The 20,440-nt window shown below is 43.3% G+C and overlaps 1 protein-coding gene across 1 annotated transcript in view; it reads left to right on the top strand.

Annotated features, from left to right (window-relative positions):
- The first annotated feature begins 1,102 nt into the window (after positions 1 to 1,102).
- The window catches only part of IGSF21 (immunoglobin superfamily member 21), a 383,587-nt gene continuing 364,249 nt past the window's right edge, over positions 1,103 to 20,440 (top strand). Inside the window, exon 1 of the mRNA XM_031961546.1 lies at positions 1,103 to 1,774. Coding sequence (XP_031817406.1) covers positions 1,711 to 1,774 — 64 coding nt within the window. The 5' untranslated portion in view covers positions 1,103 to 1,710. The remainder of the gene's footprint in view (positions 1,775 to 20,440) is intronic.

The raw sequence follows: 20,440 nt of genomic DNA, 5'->3' as shown, positions 1-20,440 counted from the left end.
GCTAGAGAGGACTCAATCTAAGATGGGACTGAACCATAGAAGAAAGTGAATTGAATTTTGTGTGACTTAGGAAGTCATTTCCCCTCCAGTAAAATGAAGTTTCCTCATGGGAACAATGACTAGCACTTTGCATAGTACCTGGTCCACAGTAGATACTTAATAAATGATCGTGAACTTGGCTTGCATTTATCCGTAAAAGGATTTGGATTGAGCTACACACGATCTCCTCCATCTCTAAAATCCCATGAATCTTTTCTGAAGGTAACACAGAAAAGCCAGGGCATTGGATAGAGTGGAAGCCCAATCCAAATGGATAACTAAGAGAAGGCTTGATGGAAGTGTGGTTGGTGGTGGAAGGTTCTCAGTCATCCTGATCCTCCTCCCTCTACAGCGTGTGTACATGTGTGTTTTATGGGGAGGGTGCTGGATGGAAGACCAGGCAGACTTCCTCCCCTCTGCTGCCTGCCTTAGGGCCCTTTTTGTTCTTCACAGTCTCTCTCTCCCTCTACCTGTGCAGTTCTTTCGGTCTGTGATGCCTCCCTCTCCTGGCCACTGACTCTCCTCTCTCCGCCTCTCTGCCCCAGGGTGACTAGCGGCCTGGAGTTCGGGCTTTTGGTGTCTGAGGGGGAGGGGCGTGCCTGAGGGGTGGTAGGGAAGGGGAGATGAGAGAAATCCTCCGTCAGTTGAGGAAGGGTTAAGAAGTTCAAAGCTTCAAACCCAGGGAAGTTTAAAAAAAAAAGGCGGGGAGAAGAAGATAGGAAAAGAGAGGTGAGGGAGAAAAGCAGGAGAGGGGAGGGAAGAGGGGGAAAGGTTGAGGTGACGATCTCTCCCTCTCGTAGCAATAAATCGGCTTAGAGGACGATAGCAGAACAGCCCAGAAAGGATTAAAGAAAAGTCTATATAATACAGAGAGGAGAGAAGAAAGGGGGGCAGGGGAGAAAAGAAAAGAGGGAAAGGGGAGGAAAGAGAGGGGAGGGAGGAGAGAGAGACAGAGAGAGAGAGAGAGAGAGAGAGAGAGAGAGAGAGAGAGAGAGAGAGAGAGAGAGAGAGAGAGAGAGAGGGGAGGGGAGGGGGGGGGGGGGAGGGAGGGATGGAGCTAGCGAGCAAGTGAGAGAGGAAGGGGGAGGGGGCGCTCGCTCTCTCGCTCTCTCTGGGAGTGGAGAGAGCGCGATTTCGCTCCCAAACTCCGAGCTGCTGGTCTGGACTCTTTGCTGCGGGTTTCGCACTAGCTGGAGAGCCAGCCCGAGCCAGCCCGAGCCCGGGACAACGGGCGCGCACTGGGGCTGCGTGCGCTCCAGCTCCCTCTCTCCTCCGGCCGGTAGTGCTGAACCGAGCCGAGCCCCAGCGAGCCAGGTGTCGCTGCGCCGCCTCCCCACCGGTTTTCAGCCAAGCCTCCCGGGGTCCGCTCCCTCCCGCGGCAGCGGCGGCGGCGGCGGCAGCTGCAGGCGCAGGGCCGGCGAGGGGTGGGCAGCGAGGGCAGGATGGGGGAGCCCCGGCGGCGCCCGGCGGCGCCCGCCCTGCCCGCGTCCCTCGGCGCCTCGGCGGTCGGCTGCGGGCGGCGAGAGAACGCCTGAGCCGGATGGAGCGGGGCGCCTCGGCCGCCGCCGCCGCCACCGCCTCCTCCTCGTCCTCCTCGTCCTCCTCGTCCTCCTCCTCCTCGTCCTCCTCCTCCTCCTCCTCCTTCTCCTCGTTCTCCTCCCCAGGGCCACCATGCGAGCCATGAACTGCCCGCGTGTCTGCCTTCTGCTCGCTGAGCTCCTGGACCTGGCGCTGGGTGAGTTGTGGGCTCCTTCCCGGCCCAGGGACTGCTGCTGCTGCAGCCGCCACCGAGCGCGCGGGATGGCGGGGTTGAACTGGGGGTTGCCCGGGGCGCCGGGGTGTCTGGGGAGGGGCGCAGTCTATGCTTGTGTGAGTGTGTGTGTGTGTGTGTGTGTGTGTGTGTACGCGCTCGGGGGCGCGCGTGTGTGTGCGATTGTGTGTGTGTGTGTGTGTGTGTCCGCTTGCCGGGGCATGTGTGTGAATTTGGATGGGGTTCTATTTAGGGATGGGAATGTAAAAATTCAGGGACGAGTGTGTGTGTGTGTGTGTGTGTGTGTGTGTGTGTGTGTGTTTAGGTGAGTGTGCATGTGAGTCAGTGTCTATTTTGGTGTATGTGTTTGCGTGGCCACTCTAGGGTGATTCTGGAACTGTGTGACAACGTGTATATCTGGATGTTCGGGAGTTTGTGTACCGGTGTGTGTGTGTGTGTGTGTGTGTGTGTGTGTGTATCAGTATGATTGTGGTTCTTTATGAATATAAGTGGAGATCGTTGGGTTGTTTCGGGAGGTTGAGTTCAGGGGGTGAGAATGTTTGAATCTCGGCTTCGGGCTTACGAATCTGGGGGGAGGTCGTGTGTGTGTCTTTGGGCGTGTGTGTTTGTGTTTGTGTCTCGGGGGACTGCCCTGCATATTCCGAAGAACGAGGGATGGGTGCATCCGGGCGTGCAGGAGCGTTGCGTTTGGAAGGGGGTGTGTGAGGGTGTGCTCCGTTGTGCGGTGTTGTGTGGTGGCCGAGGGTGTAGGTGGAACGCGTTCTGGGTAGGTGTCCCCTCTGGGAGGACTCGTCGGGGTTCCGGGCTGAGCCGGCAGCTCCGACCGGGGCTCGTCCTCTCCCCTGAACTCGAGCGGCGGCTCTGGCTCTGGCTGAGTCCCGGCGTGGCTGCTGGCTTCCGAGAGTCCAGGGCTCTCCGCCGCCTGCCTGCCCGCCTGCCGCGGCTCGGCTCGTGGGCGCCGACAGCCCCGATTCTGAGCTTGCTCCGATCTTCTCCTGTCCCGGCCCAAGCCTCAATCCGCCAAGGGTCCCGAAAGGGCCTCTGGGCAGGAGAGGGAAGTCGAAGCCGGGAGAGTGGACGGATGGGTCTGCCTGGTGGGGGGGGGATAAAGGGATGAAATGGTCGTTCCGGGGCTCCCTGGGCAGCCGCCGTCGCTGCCGCCACGGCTGCCAACTTTCAGTGCCCAGAGGCCAGCTGCGGCTGGAGCCGAGATTGGGCGGGGGCGAGGGAGGAGGGCAGAGGACAGGCTTACGCTGGGAAGTAGCTGGAGAGAGGAGGGTGTTACCCCCATTCCGCTCTTCTTCGGGGGGATGGGGGAGAGTGCAGTTACACGGCGGTGACAGGCTAGCCTCTGAGGATTGCCAGCTACGAAGGGATGTTCCAATGCCCCTCTTCTCCCGCCTTCCCCCCCTCCCCGCAGTCTCTCGGGAGGTGCAAGGACCTTAAACCCTCAACACTTGACCTTCCCCCACCTAAGCCAAAGCCGGGGACCCGGTTTTTCAAAGTGGCTTCTGAGCCCGCCCCCAACCCATTTCCTAAGATGGGGAAGGCCCTTTCTATTGAGTTCCATGGCCTGTGAGGGGGGAGGGGGGAAACGGTCGTGGGGAATCGGTGACTTTGGGGGCTACAGGAACCTCAGAAGCAAGCCTGTGGGAAACTACCCAGAGCATCAGAGCTTTTGACTGCTCTGAGGGATTTGGGGAAAACCAGGGGAGCCGGGGCCACCTTGCTCCCATAGCAGAAGTGAAGCTGAAGGGTTGATTTGGGACAGAGGAAGAGCTCGTGGTAACGGAGTGAAGCTCGAAAAGGAATTTGGCTGAAAAAACCATAATCCATCTGGAATCACCTCCCCCCTCGCCCCCAACCCCCTATCTCCCGGCACTGCCTCGGCTCACTGAGGATGTGGACTCCGCTGCTGCGTCCCATTCACAGTCCCTAGCTCCTCCCTCCTTTCCCTTTCCCTCTCTCGTGTGGGTTGGTGTGGCTTGGAAGGGGGCGGGGAAGAAGAGACTCTGGCTGGGGGAATAGCGAGGCTCCTGCTAGGATGGCACCCTATTTTAATCTCCGCAGGGTGAGGACTGAGAGCCGGGGGAGGCAGAACTGGGAACAGGAAACTTTGAGCTGTCTTGTTTGCTCCCTTACTCATTCCTTTGAATGAGTCGGAAGCCCAGCGGGAATCACGAAGCATTCTTCCCTCCTGTTCCATCAGCGCCTGAGGCAATTTGGCTGGCAGCTTTTTGTTCGTTGGTTTGTTTGTGGCGGGGAGGGGCGTCCCCTCCTTCCTACAATCTAGGCTGGTGGGCTAAGAAGGGAGAGGTAACCAGCTGTGGTTGACTGGGTTTCCTAACCTTCCAGATGTGAGGTACCCACTATACCAGAGGAGGGCACTCTTTCTGGAAGCTGTAGAACTTGTTGGGGTTGGCTTTCTGGGGAGGCACCTATCCTTCGAGAAGGGGATGGAACCCTGGGCACTGATCCTAGCCTAACCCAAACCCCGATGGTAATCCCGTTGTCCATTCCAGGGGATTCCTATTGGCCCTGATACAGGATGAGGAGTCTGACTTAACTGAGTGTAAATGGGGAGCCAGGGATTTTATGCCCTAGTTGTAGTCACAGACATGTTCACCATCGGTTTAACTACTGAAGAGACAAAGATCCTCATAGTGGTGTGCTTTAGTGGTTTACTTGGGAAAAAAACCCCAGTTTCCCTGATGCCTACTTGCCCTTTCTCTCAGAGAAATCCTTTTCCCTGCCTTCCTTCACTAGCTCTAGGAACCCGCAGACAGGTGTGGATCTTAGTTGGATTGCGGCTGAACAAACTCCTTTCTGCAAGGAATCCCAGACTTCTTTTCTGCTTTGTCAGATATAAAAATAGAGTCAGAATAGCTGAGTATCCTATATATGCCCCCATGTACTAGGTGGATGTGGTGGTTGGTATCTGTGCTTGGGACAGGGCTGCTGGGTGATTCCCAGGAGAAGGAAGCTGTAAGATAAGAGCAAAAGACATTGTCACCTGCCCCGATTGAGGGGTAAGGAGGAGTGGTGGTGGTGAGATAGTAAGTGGGGCTAGACAAAAAAGGTGAAGTCCTGCCAAGATTTCCAGGTCTCAGTGGGTCCCAAGGGGGAAGTAAGCAGGAGTTCATTTCACGACATCCTCTTCTTCCTTTTCAGCTTAGTTGGGATGGAGTCAGTTACAACACTGAGGCTGTGGGGTGGGTGTGGATCTGGTGTGAGCTTTATTTATTTAATTATTCCTCTAACCTGATGGTTTCTGGGAGGAGAGTGTACACGTGGTGAGGGACTAGAGTCCCTGTGGCCACCTCTGTAGCTTGAGCTGTCATCTGCTCCCCTCCAACCCCTTCTCCCCTCATGACATGTAGTTTTACAATCATTCCTTTCTACCTACTCTCACAGCCATAATCTTTTAGCCTTACAATCCCCACTATCACCAAAGCATGAGAATGAGTTTTCCTATGAGATTCTCCCCCTACTTTACCTCAAAAAAAAGTACACATCTGTAAAAAAGCTACGAGAGATCATTAAGCCAGTCCCACCCCACCTCCATTTTGTAGCTGAGCAAACTTATGTTGAGAAGTAACCCAAAGTCACACAAAAACCAATGACATAGTTGCAGAGCTAGAACTAGAATGCAGATCCTGGACTCTTCTGTATTACAAAAAGTCTAGATTAATGTTCTCTGGGAAGGCTGACACTTCTTTGTTTCTAACAAATCCCAGATACTAAGCCATCAGTCCCAGTAAGGGTCCTTGCCTGAGTCTAAGCTATTTGCCCTTTCTTTAACTCCCCATCCCTACCAGCCCCCCTCATCTGCACAGGAATTCCCATTTATAGGATCTGATTCCAATGGTGGATATAGATGATGAGCCTGGCAAAGAATGATAGTTATAATCTCTCATTGAGGTACCTCTTAGCTACTTTCCAAAACACTTTCCACATCTGATCTTATTTGATTCATACAAGGCCCCATATGAGACAGGTTAGACTAGATATTGATGTTTCTCACGTAGTTAATCTGATGGAGCTAAGATTAGGAGGACTTCGGGCCTAGGTGCTTTCCATCATGTCATAAGGAATGTCCACACAGTCCAAAGCAAAGTGTACTCTGATCACAGGATTTAGAACTAGAAGACAATTAGAGTTTGACTCCTTAATTTTTGAGATAAAGAAACTGAAACTTCAAGGTTAAATAACTTGTTCAAGGTCATACCACTAATAAGCATCACAGCTAGGATTCTAAGCCCCTGACTCCAAAGCCAGCCCTTTCTTCCTGCAGATAGTAAGCCCAGGTAATTTTCAACAGCTCCTCCCCGATTCCCCGGCACACACCCCACTTCATTTTAAATATTTCAATCAGCACTTAAGTGAGGAAGAAAATTATAATGGAAGTTGATTTCATTCACATCTCTAGACCTTGGTGATAGAGATTTGGCAATTAGCCAGTTCTACCTCAGATCCTTTTTTGGAAGCAGGTGAGTCATAAATAGATAAATAAAAGATTTGAATTGGATCCACACATCCAATCTAATTCAATAAATATTTATTAATGCTAGGCAACAAAAATAGACAAAAATGAAACAATCCTTACTCTCAAGAAGTTTACATTCTAATGGAAGGATACAAAAGCAGAATGTCTATTAATCACACTTTAAGACTAGAAATCTAGAGGGATTTAACTTGTGATCCAGGGACCTCTGATTACTGAGGATCTTTTCATTTGGCTGGGAGATGGGGAGTTATTTTTTAGAATATTCACCAACCTCTAACCAAAATTTAGGATTTGCTTCCATGCTATATGTAGGCAACAGACTATTTATTATTCTTAGATGATCATATTCTTCACTGGATTGCCTTTAGAGGTGATGTAAAAAGCATTAGGGACTTGACCTAGTCCCGTCCTTTCATTTTATAGATGAGAAAACTCTGGTGCAGAAAAATTGAATGATTTGCCCAAAGTCATACAGCTAGTGAGAGACCGAGTTGGGATTTAAATCCAAATCCTCTGATTCCAAAACAAACTCTTTGTCCCACCCACTGTACTATGCTGTCTCTGTGAGTGTAATAATAGGTAAGGAGTAAAAATCATAAGGGTAAGCTTAGACAAAGTGCTCTAGGAATATTTGAGGTGGGAGAGAACACTAATTCCTTCAGGTCAGAGAAGGTTTCATGGAAGAGTTAGTGCCTGTGATTTTCAAGCAGAGACTTGTTGATCAACTTGTCATTGGGATTCATTTTAGGCATTTAGGAATAGAAAACAGTCTCTTCCAACTCTGAAATTTCATTATTCTGTGATTCTGGATAATTCAGTCCTACAAACTTGCATTGACATTTAAGATTTCCTATTTGACCATCTACAGAAATCCATTTAGCTGGATAATTATCAAATCTACATGCCCCTTGGTTGAACTATGTGAAGAGTCAGCTTTCAGCACTTCTCCTACTCTAGATATTTGAAGCTATAAATATAAGATGTGTGTTAGTGAGTGTGTGTGTGCAGGAAAATGGAATAAGATAGATAAGATATAGATATAAGGAATAAGGAATAAGGAATAAGGAATAAGGAATAAGATAAGATGATAAAGGGTGGAGAAGGATGGAATGAGGAAGGATAATAGAGTAGGGGAAGGTTTGACTTCTAGAGAAGGATCCAAGATAGAGATATTGCTGAATATCCAAGATATTATATATATATATATATATATATATATATATATATATATATATATATATGTATTCTATCTGGAGACCTTCCTAGGTGGAGCTGAGCTCATCTCCGGTCTTGGTCCCACGCTATATATTATAAGACATATGAAGATGACTAAAACATAGTCTTGTCCTCAAGCTTGACATTTGATCAACACCTACTATGTGCCAAGCACAAGGAACATCCATAAGCTGACTGATGGGAGAGCCGTAGCAAGAAGATTCTTATAGAACTTTAAGAAGCATGGTCCAGGTCACACCTCCAATGAGAGAATTGAACTAGAGATGACCCAAGACCCTCTAAGCTCTTGATTTGTAATTTTTGTAATTTGTAATTTTAAGATGATCCTCATTTGGTGCTTTCCTCCCAGCAGCTGTCTGATACAGGCAATACAAGTGTCCAACCCAATTCAGCTAGCAAATGCTAGCTGAGCACCTAGTATAGCACCTATATTAAGCACTAGTATAATCCAGGCAGTGTATTAGGCAGGCACTGGGGTTACAAAACCAAATGATCCCTGCCCTCAGGAGGCTTACATTCTACCCCATTGGAGTTATCAGTATGGAAGCAGAGAATTTAAGAAATTAAGTAGCTTGCCTAGGTTAACACACATTGTAAATAGTAGAGCCAGACTTTAAGCCAGATCTTTTGGGAACAGTGCAAGTCTAGCACTCTTTGCACACTTCCTGTCACCTATAGCCCTAAGGGCCTGACCTTCTATATCTCATCATGGAGATGAAGCTCATCTGGTCATGTAGACAAAGTAGCAATTGACAAGGAAGAAACCTGGACTTGTAGGATCCTAGACATAGAGTTGGGGATTAGGGGACAGAGGGACCTTAGAGGCCATCTAGTTCACTTCCTTCATTTAAAGGGTAAGAAATTGAAGCCCAGAGAGGTTCAGTCTTGCTCACTTTAGGTAATGCATGTCAGAAGCTGGATCTTCTTTTTCTCTTTGGGTCTCTGACTTTCCTGACCTCTTGCCATATTGCTTCCTATTTTTTTCTCTTTTGAGTCCCTTCCTACTTCTTGTGGTATCCTCCTTGACTGATGCCTCTCTGTATCTCTGACTCCCAATCTTAATGTAGCTAAACCCATGGCAAAGCTGGAAAGGGCCTTAGAGTACATTTACTCTTAATCTCTCATTTTACAGCAAAGGAAACTGAGACTTTCAAGAGAGAAAGTGGGTTCAATGGCAGCCTCGGGCTCACAAAGCTTTCTTCTGACTCAACAATTCAGTGCTCTTTCCACTACACAATGTAATTGGTGCTTATTTGTTTCATCCAGTGAGCTAAAAATGGACAATGCGTTTGGAAATTGTCCAAGCATTGGCTGATGGTGACTGCCTTCAGACACTAGGTCCTGATGGAAAGCCTTGAGGTGTGAATGTTGATTCTGAGAACACTTCATCCTGGTTTTTTTTTTTCCTTTTTTTCCAAGGGAACTCCATCTTCAAGACAAATGCCCCTTTAGGAAGTGATGTCATGTGTTCCCACGATGCTGACATTTATAGTTATAGACACAAAGTCCCCACTGAAGCAGTGATGTGTGGGCTGCTGGTTTCCTCCTCCGTTGCCTTTTTAAAAAATGGCTTTTTTTCCTCCTTTAGAATGACAGCCATCTCCCCATGGGTTCCTCCCACTGTTCCCCTACATGAATTCTCTACTCCAGACTACAGAGTCTGCTCATCCTCCTGGGATGAAGTGCCTGGAGGCGATCAATCAATCAGTCAATGAAGGAACACTTATGGAGTAAAACTAATGGAAAAGGCCTAGACTAAGTAGGAAGGTTCTATTCTCAGCTCTGCCACTAAGTAGCTGTGTGACTTTAGGTGAGTCATTTCCCCTCTTGGTGATTCAAAATCTTCATCTATAAATGAGAGAATGAGATGATAGATAATATCTAAGATATCATCCAGCTCTGATAGACTATATTCTACGGTTTTCCCCATCTCTGACATTGTGTTCTAAGGCCTCTTCCAGCTATAAAAACTAAATTCTTCCTATGTATCGAACACTGTATTAGGTGTAGGAAGAATACAAAATGTAAACAAGATTATGGGATTTATCCTCAAGAAGTATGCAGTCTAGACTGAGGGCACAGGACATAATGTACAATGCCTTATATCTTATGTTCTCTCTCTCAATATATATGTATGTATATATGTGTATATAAGATATCAAGAGAAATACATATGTGTCTATAGGCATACATGCATACATATATGTATGTATAGACACACAGAGAGAGGGGGAAAAGGAAGAGGGAGAGGTAGAGAGAGAGAGAGGAAGAGAAAGATAGAGAGAGATGGAAAGAGAGAGAGAAAGGGAAGGAGGGAGAAAGGGAAGGAGAGAAAAAGGGAGGGAGGGAGGGAGGGGAGGGAGAACTTTCAAGTTCAGAAGGAGAAGTGATCAGGGTCCAAGAGAACCAGGAGAATAACAGAGAGTGGCATGCAAAAAGCCATTGTCTGTATTCGTTTGGGTTTGGCCTTTGCAGAGTTGCCTAGACTTAACCACTGCCTCCACCCGCTTGCTCTCCTTTCCTTGGCTGATAGAACTGAGACATCTGGCTGCCGATAACACTATGTATGTGCTTCTCCCCCAACAGTTTTGCAACCCACCCTTTTCTGGCAGGTCTGGGGAAAGAGAAACATGAAGGGTGTGAATGAAGTTCCTCACAGGCCCATGGTTTTGTTCTCCTTCAACCCACCCTGACTTTGTCTAAGCTCAGAAGTGAAAGACTGGGGCCAGGCCTGGTTTTCTTGGCTCTGATCGATGACCTTTGGAAGCCCTCTCTAAGCTGAAGGATTTGCCCACCATCCATCCAGCTCTCTGTGCTGGTGCTCTTGCTAACCTAAGCTCCAGCCTTCTAACAGAACAGCCTATTGGTTGGCAGCTCAGTCAGCATTTTGGCAGTGAAATATATGGTGGGTATGCCAGGATGGTGGATCTGTCTCTTAATTTCCTCCGGATGAAGGGTGTGACTGACCCCTGAGCTGGCTGAGCGTGCTAGAAAATTAGGGAACAATGTCTAGGGACTACAATCCTTGTGTTCTTTCTTCTCCTAGGAATCGAGCAATCAATAAACATTTATTAAGTATTTACTCTGTGCCAGGAGCCGTGATAAATACTGAAGATACAAACAGATGCGGAGGATAGACAGTTTCTACCCTCAGAAAGCTTACAATCTAATGGAAAGAACAAAACCCAGATTCGGCCACCACCATATCACTTCACATCCATCCCAGGATAGGCCCTATTGGGGACTATGTTGACCAAGGAGATACAAACCGCACAATTCTAGTGCACACTGTTTCTATTGATGAGGCTTAGTTTTTGTTTTTAAATTTTGGTGGTGCATGTGGTTATGTTTATATGTGTAAACTATCATATATATATATATATATATATATATATATATACACATAATACATAATAATTTACATATAAATATTTATATGTATTTATATATAGATAGACATCTGTACAGATATGTATATATATGTGAATATGTATAGAGTATATATATATACACACATACATAATACATAATAATTTATATAAATATGTATATGTATCTATATAGATATAGATAGACATCTGTACAGATATGTATATATATGTGAATATGTATATTGAGTATATACATACATAATACATAATAATTTACATATAAATATGTATATGTATCTATATAGATATAGAAAGACATCTGTATAGATACGTATATCTATATATGAATATGTATATTGAGTATATATATATATATATATATACATATACACATACATACATATGTAACTTTCTAACTTCCTGGTTGCTTAGTAAAGAAACGTTGATGGTTTGGAGACTTATAAGGAGATGCCATCTCTTGGGTTAGAAAGAAAAGCCCTATTAGACTTAAACCATTTCTTCCTTTCTTCCCATCTATGACCTCAATGCTCTGAGAGCTACAGGCTCTGTCTATTTATTGGTCCATTATTCTTCTTTGGTTCATCCCATAGTTGGGCTTAGCTTGGAAGCCATGTTTTTGGTTCTAGGCCCTTCTTAGGATCAGATTCCAGCCTAAAATTGGCAGTGCTATCCCAAGTTAATGCTGAAAACACCTGGGAAATACTGAAGGTGCTGGCAGAGTTGGGTTGGGCTGATTGTAACAGAGACAACAAAGATGCTCATTCTTTGGAACCTGTAGCTTGGAGAATCCAAAGCAATGGTTAATCCAAAAGTCACTTCTCTTTGGCTTTGCAATCCAGTCAGACACATATATACTCAACCTCTATATGCCCAGGGAAGTGCCTAAATGACTAGAATCTAATTTGTTCATTCTTTCTTTCTTTCTTTAATTCAAAATTTATTAACTATCTAGAGTTACGAAAATGTGGATTCAAATTCCGCCTTTGACACTTTCTAGTTGTGAGACTTTGGACAAGTCACTTACTGGCTCACAGCCTATTTCCTTGGCTGTCAAATAGGGATGTAATAACATCTATCTACTAATAAGGTTGTTAGGAAGATATAATTGCATCTATCTAATAATAAGATTGTTATGAAGATAAAATGAAATAACATGTACATTGCTTTGCAAACCTTAATGAGAGCTATTATTAATAAGGTAGTTTAAAAATCTTAAAGCACTATATAATTGTTATCTATTATAATTATCATGTAATATTATATAATTTTTCTCCCTCTGTACCTGAAACTAGTACTCTAAGCTGCAAGAGGAAAATACTTATTTTATCCAAACTTTGCCAAACTCCTTCACATAAATTATTTCATTTGATTCGATGAAGTAGAAGCTATTAAGTATCCCCATTTCACATGAGATGAGGAAAAGTCACACAACTTACAAAGTATCTGAGTAGGATCTGAACTCAGTTATTTTTATTGACATTTAAATTGAGGACTCTTAAATTTACTGGGCCACCTACTCCCTAGCCTTTTAAGTGTTATCTCATGATAGTGAATAAATGAATGAATGAGTGAAATAATTCATTCATTCATTTAAAAAGCATATTTATTAAGCATTTGTTTTGGGCCAGAATTTGTATGGGAATACAAATCAAAAAGTGGAGCTAGTCCCTGGCCTCAAGAAGCTTACATTCTAGAAGTGACAGAGCACAATAGGGGATGAATATTTTGTTTTGGAAAGTTCCATAGCTTAATGTAATCACTTGACATCTCAGGACTCCAGACAACTTTCCAAAATTCTAAATTAGGTAGATTTTTACAGATAGGCATTGAAGAAGAGTTTTTGCATCTGGAATAGAGGAAACCACAGGTTCCATCCATCCTCACCCTCACCAAAAGGGTGACTAGGAATTCCAAGAAAAAATAGAAACAGCTTTTGTCTTCAGAGAGCCTACTTTTTTGTGGCAGAGGAGAATAAATTGTGTGTGTGTGTGTGTGTGTGTGTGTGTGTAAAGTAATATTATAGAATTTTAGTTCCTGGAGACAACTCATACTTGCGTGATGGCAGGTGGGTGGGACATCAGAAAAATCACCAGAGCTGGACTTTGAAGAACACTGAGGTTTAAGAGAGGCAAAGGTTCCTAACCTCAGCTTCCTTGCCCATTTTCTTTCTTTAATCAGGATAATTCAAGTTACTTTAGTCAAAAATTATTTACTGAGCATCTACTAGGATCCTTGCTTTGACACTAAACATTTTGTATTTTAAGCCCCATCCCAGATCTGGCCTCCTGTGTTCTAAGGGCCCTCCCAGCTCTGACATTCTATATTCTAAGAACCCTCACAGCCTTGATATCCTGGGTTCTAAGGGCCCTCCCAGCTCTGACATTCTCTGTTCTAAAGCCCTTCCCAACTCTTGACATTCTATGTCAGGTATCCACAAGTAGAACCAAAATGGCTAGAAATTTCCTTTGTGCCTCAACTTCTGAAATGGAGACTAAGCCCCAGGGACCAATGATGAGATATCTTTTACCATTCATGAGCAGTGCTGGTGCACTTTCACCAGACATTCTGGATCCTCTTTCCCTTCTCCTCATCCCCAATCCTACCCCTTCAGACCAACCTCATGCACCCATGGTTGGATGGGTTTGTGCCAATGTTGGCTGCTTGGCAAAGGAAAGCTCTTGGACAAGCCAGCTGGGTCCCAGCCAGTCCTTCATGGATTTGGGTGCCCTCTGGTGTCCAAGATACAGAGTCAAGTCAACAAGTCTTTTCCAACTTGCTATTCTGTGTTGAGTTCTAACATGGACACTCTGAAAGTGTATGGGGAAGGGGAGCAAGCCAGCAGCAAAATAGGAGATACCTGTTCTTGCCTTCAAGGAGCTTATATAGTAGAAAACAAGTCATGTTAGCTCACATTTGTAAAATAATGATAATGAAGCTGTGACTGTAGCATTTTCTACTCTTCTTTCCTCACAATAACCCTACAGAGCGGATAATAATGTTAGCAAATGTTTCTTATGCAAATATTGTGTTAGGTGTAGGGAAAGATACAATGTTTAAACAAGACCTTCAAAGCTCAAAGAAATCCTGGTGTGGCAGAACTTGGCAGTTTGGAGGCTTGAGTTCTCTCTCTCTGGTACCTATTATCTACTAAGCCAGTTTTTTAACCTATTTGCCTCAGTTTCCTCAATTGTAAAATAAGGATTCTAGCAGCCTCTACCTCGCAGGATTGTTGTGAAGATAAAATGAGATGTTTGTAAAGTTTTGGCATGTAGTAGGCACTATATAAATACTTATTCCTTCCCCTTCCCTGCCCATCTTTATATGTTTAAAATATGTTTATATCCTGTTTTCATGGACTATTATATTCCATGGGATACAACAGTCTTTGAAGAATTAAAGAAGGGCAATGGAGAGGCAGATGGTAAGGATAAGCAGGCTGCAACTCAAGGCCAATGAGGAAACTGAAAGAAGAATATGGACAGAAGATGATATCAAGAAATCATCTGAGAGGAAGAGAAAATTGACTGGTCACATGTCAAGGGCAAAGGAAAGGGATAACCCCCACTCCACTGGGACCCTGGAGGAGGCAGGAGAAATTGAGCAAGGTTGCCAGCACATCTTGGGACCAATTTCTGGGAGAGCGTGGGCTAGAGGTTCCCCAGGTGGGCAGACTACAGATAGATTCAATCTGCATTATGGGAGGTAATTTCCAAATCAATGCAATCACAGAGCTAAACTGAGTATTGAATGTCATTTGTCTTCATATCAGTTTCACTTTGAAAAATGTCATTTTTCCAGTCCAAGGGATCACCCCTTTATAATAAAGGATGATTTAAAAAGAAAAATAGAAAGCAATTCAGTATGACTAACCAGTACATCAACTAAGTCTGAAGTTGTATGCAGTGTTCCACATCCATTATCTCCTATCTCTGCAAAGAAGGGAGGAGGGTACATTTTATTACTTTTCCTGGGTCTAAGCTTGGCCATTATAGTTCCATAGTATTAAGTTGTAAGTTCCTTTCTTTCCATTTATCATTTTGGGATCATCATGTAGATAATTTTCTTTGTTCTTCCAACTTCTATAGTGTCGTGGTATTTAATGATATGGTATTTAATGGTGTTGTACAGTTCAGTGGAGCAAATCTCATTATCCCCATTTTCCAGAAGAAGAAATCAAGACTTAAAAGGGTTAAGAAATTAGCCAAAAGGAACTAGAAACTTAGTAGATGCCTAACAGTTGAAGAATGGCTGAATAAGTTATAATATATGAATGTTATGAAGTATTATTGCTCTATAAGAAACAGTAGGATGATTTCAAAGAGGCTTAGAGAGACTTACATGAACTGATGCTAAGTGAAGTGAGTAAAACCAGGAGAACATTGTACATAGCAACAAGAAGATTATATGATGATGAATTCTGATGGACGTGGCTCTTTTCAGCAACAAAGTGATCCAGGCCATTTCAATAGACTTGTGGTGAAGAGAGTCATCTGTACCCAAAGAAAGGATTGTGGGGATTGAATGTGGATCACAACATAGTTTTTCTACCCTTTTGTTGTTGTTTGCTTGCTTTTTGTTTTCTTTCTCATTTTTCCCCCTTTTTGATCTGATTTTTTTGGGCAGCATGGTAATTGTGCAAATATGTATAGAAGAATTGCACATGTTTAACATTTATTGGATTACTTGCTGTCTAGGGGAGGGGAGTAAGGGGAAGGGAGAGAGAAAAAGATTTTTAAAACAAGATTTTGCAAGGGTGAATAATGAAAATTAGGCATATATTTTGAAAATAAGAAGCTAATAGATAAATAAATAAATTCAATTTTTAAAATTATAGCTTAATCTAAAAGTAAATTAAAGAAAAAAACAGCTATGCACAATAGAAACATTCAGATTCTTGTGTAGTTTGTTTTATTTTTCTGTTCTAATACACATATACATATCCATTTTACTAAGTATACACTAAGTTCAGAAATTTTTCAAAGCAATCAGTTTAACTCTCTTTTAATGTTGTTTTTATTCACATTAGTATAGTCACTACATATGCTATTCTCTCCTTTTATTTTTCTTTGAACCATTTTATATCAACATTATGTACATGAGTGTATGTGAGCATCTATATATTGTTTCTTTTGACAAAATATTCAATTAAAATAATATATCCCCAAAAAAAGTAATTAAGTTTATCCAGTTGAATGTTGACTTTGCTGTGTAAAGGCCTCATTGCCCTACTCTAATTCAACATGTGGAAAATGGAAAGGGAGGTCCTACCTCTCTGCCTAGTTGGGATGGGATGGATACCAAGTGTGGGAGAATCAGGGGCACCCAGGAGGGAGCGTCTGTCAGGGGCTCTGCCCCCAGCTTTCTCCTGGAGAGACTCCCAGCCTCATAAATCACCCGAGCCGGGATCAGGAGTCACCGGGGAAGGAAGCAGCTGAGCCGTTGGTTTTTTTTGTTTGCCTGCCAAACTGCTCCTCTTGCCCTTTTGTTTCCAATTCTGCAGAGCGGCTAGCTTGCCCGCCTGCCCGCCACTCTGATGGGGTTGTTTTTAACTAATCACTGATGCTTCCATTATCTCTCTGGCATGATCTCTTCCTCCCTTTTCTCGATGCCTTCCGAAAATAAACCGTCAATCAGAAGCTGGAGTTGCAGCTTTTGAATGGGGGACTGGTTTATGGCTTTTGAAAGTGGGGGTGAGGGCAAAGGGGTGAGGCTGACCTTGGGAAGAAGATAGCATTCAGGGAAGGCTGCCTGGCAGTGACCTCAGGTAATAAAGCTGGGACAGGGCAGATGGCACCTGCTCCCGTGTTTATGCTGTCTGGCCTGGCTCCCAATTTGGGTGAGTAAATGTCTAGCCAGACAATAACTCCAAGCTGAGTGTCCAACTCTTAGCAAAAACAGGTGATGGGATTCTAATTGTCACCTAGCAATTCATATGGTGTGTGTATGGAGGGAGAGGGGAGTACTGAGCAGATAATCAGACACGTTACAAAAGCCCCTTTGTGAGCCTTTGTTTGCTCTAGAGAAATGGGACCTGGTGGATTTGGGGCCTGGTATGATGGGCAGAGGGAATTTAAGGATAGTCTCTGGTGTGATTACCCCAGAAAAAAAGGTGACATGAGAACAAACGAAAGAGAGAGAGAGAGAGAGAGAGAGAGAGAGAGAGAGAGAGAGAGAGAGAGAGAGAGATTTTTATACTGAAGAGTAAGGCAGGATTTCTGTGGAAGAGAATGAGAAGAAAGAGGCTAGACTTGGGCTTCAGTTTCCAAAGTAATGGTAAATGGAAGCTAATCCAAGGGGAAAAGTCAAAGGTGATCACTGGGACCATTGCCTCACCCATCAATTAAATATATCAGTCCATTATAGTGATCGCCATTAATTCACTATTCCTCTTGTTACATTCCTTTTGGGGGGTAGTGGAAACAACACTAACCTGAGGGCCAAGAGTCCTGAATTCTAATCCTCTCTTTGTCACTAATCACATATAAGACCTTAGGAAAGAATTTTCTTTTCTTTGCTTCCTCAGAAGTCAGATTGAGAGGTAGACAGGAGAAATCTCTAAAGTTCTGGGAATTCTGTGAAACAAGATATTAGATGAAGAAGGGGTGGCAGATGTGAGCAGAAATGTGGAAGTAGAAATGACAAAATTTGACAGCTTATTAGTTCTCTGGGGTGAGGGGAAATGTGGAGTCAAGGATATTGCCAATGTGCCAAACCTGAGCCACTGAGAGGATGATAGTGCTAAGGGGATAAATGGAGAAGCTAAGAACATGGGTGGGTTTGAGGGTAAAAACAATGAGATCTGTTTTGGACATTTTGTGTTTGAGATGTCTATGGATATTTATTTCTTTTTTGTTTTTTTTATATAACTTTTTATTTACAAGATATATGCGTGGGTAATTTTTCAGCATTGACAATTGCAAAATCTTATGTTCCAACTTTTCCCCTCCTTCCCCCCCCCACCCCCTCCCCCAGATAGCCAGTTGACCAATACATGTTAAATATGTTAAAGTATAAATAATAATAATAAATAATAAATAAATAAATAATAAAATAAATATCCATAGTACACATATATTGTATTCTATGTATAGAATACAATATATGTGTACTATGGATATTTATTTCAAACTGACTGGTAAAGATTAGATGATGGGGGACTGAAGCTCAGTAGAGAGATTAGAGTTGCGTACAGTGATCTGAGAGTCCTTTGCAACACACTCTAAGAGAGAGATATTAACACTGACCTGGATTCAAATCATACCTCTGATGCATTTATACTTTCTATAGGAAAGGAGACAGCAGAGAAATGGTAAAGTAATTAACATCTAACTCCCAACTCTGATGTTCATTCCATGTTTCTAAGAGCCTTCCCAGCTCTGACATTCTGGGTTCTAAGGGCCCTCCCAGTTCTGATACTCTGTTTTTAAAGATCCTTCTAACTCTGACTTCCTGTGTTCTGTGGACCCTCTCAGTTCTAATATTTTAAGGGGTCTCCCAGCTCTGATATTTCATGTTCTAAGGATTCTCCCTGCTTTGACATCTGTATTCTAAGATCCTTCTGAGTTCTGACATTCTGTGTTTTGAGAGCCCTCCCAGTTCTGAAATTAATTAACCATTTTGTAATAGTGATAGTAGTTGAAATTTGTATATAAACTTTAAAATTTATAAAACACTTCATATATATATATATAATTTCATTTTATTTCCATGACAGCCTGTGAATTGGGGACTCTTGATATTGTTATTTTCATAAATAGAGAAGATAAGAAACCAAAGTCTAGAGAGATAGAGTAGCTCAGAAACCGAGGTCTAGAGAGATAGAATAGTTCAGAAGTATACAGCCAATCTATGACTGAGGTGGGATTGAACCCTGGCTCATTCCTGCCACACTGATGCCGTTTCTCCCATCTGCCTGTCCCTATAACATTTGCTTTGTATTATTGCTGCCTTGAATCAAACTGAATCTGACAAGAAAGAAAGGCTTGTCTTTTTAAGATAAAAGATAGGACAAAGTGCTTTGGTTTCCCCTTCCCCCTCTAGTTTGGCCAGGGAGAGGTTGTGATGGCAATCAGACGATTTCTTCCCCCTCCAAGTTGTGATATGGGAGGCTTGATTTTTTTAAGCCCTAACTTTGACTTTGTTAAAATTCTCCATTTAGAAAACCCCATATAAGTAAACTCCAACATAGAAAGATGTGTGTGTGGTGGAGGGAGTGGAAGCTACAGTCATGGCACTGATGATCACATCACAGAGGAATATCTTTTTTCCCCTTTGTCCAAGAGTTTCTTTGGCTCACTGAAGCATTTGCCCCAGTTTCTAAACTATAGAATCACAGAATCATAAGATTTAAGGAATTTCCAAGTCTATGTAGTCCCACCTGCACCTGTACCTGGACAAAGGGTCATCTGGGTCCCATTGCAAGACCCTTCCCAACTCCTTAAGCTCACTCTTAGACAACTGCCATTGATAACTGATTTGTAGAAAGTGCTAGAAGGGTCTAGAAGACATCAAATTCAACATCATTTTCATAAAAGAGAGAACTAAGTTAAGATGGGCAACTAGATAGTACCTACGGTGTTAGACTTGGAGTTAGGAAGACTTGAGTTCAAATTTAGCCTCAGACTCTTACTAATTGTGTGATCCCGTCAGATTAATCTTTCTTTGCCTGTTTTTCTATAGTACAACAGGGATCATAAGAACACTTACTTTCCAAGACTGTTGTGAGAATAGAATGAGATAATATTTGCAAAGTATTTTTTAAACATTAAAGCACTATATAAATGCTATCTTTTACTAAATGATTTGCCTAAGAGTATACAGAGAATAATTAGCTGACCTGGAATTTGAACCCACATCTTAAGACTTCAATTCTAAATCTTTATACTTAACACTCTATAGATTCTATTTTTTTCTATTACTTCTGCTCCCTGGAACCAAACAAGACAAGATTAATTCCTCTTCCATGTAACAGCTATCATGTCTTCCCCACCCTCCTCTCCCATCCTGTCTTCTCTTGTCTAAGTTAATAATAATGTATTTTCTATAGTGCTTGTGGTTTACAAAGGACTTCACACATTTATTCTTCACGCAAAACTATGGAGTAGTTGTTATTAATAATACTATTGTATAGCTGGGAAAAGTGTGGTTCAGCCACTTATTAAAGGGGAATGGGTGAGTCTTGCAACTAGTAGGTATCAGGGGTAGAATTTGAATTCTGTCTTCCTTGACTGCAAAGCCATATTGTTTTAGTTGTTTTAGTTAAATAGTTAGCTAAATGTAAATAATTAAATATTTCTATTTTTTTCATCAAGATATATGAGAACATTCTGGAGTTAAAAGATATGACTTCAATTGTACACAGTAACAACAAGATTATGTGATGATCAACTGTGATGGTAACAATGAGGTAATCAAGGCAGTTCCAAAAGACTCGGGATGGAAAGTATCATCCATATCCAGAAAGAGAACTATGGAGACTGAATGTGGGATAAAAGT

Source organism: Sarcophilus harrisii, chromosome 3 (assembly GCF_902635505.1).
Source record: "Sarcophilus harrisii chromosome 3, mSarHar1.11, whole genome shotgun sequence".
Lineage (NCBI taxonomy): Eukaryota > Metazoa > Chordata > Mammalia > Dasyuromorphia > Dasyuridae > Sarcophilus > Sarcophilus harrisii.
Note: the sequence above shows the minus strand (reverse complement) of the source record. Positions and strands in the feature narration are given on the sequence as shown.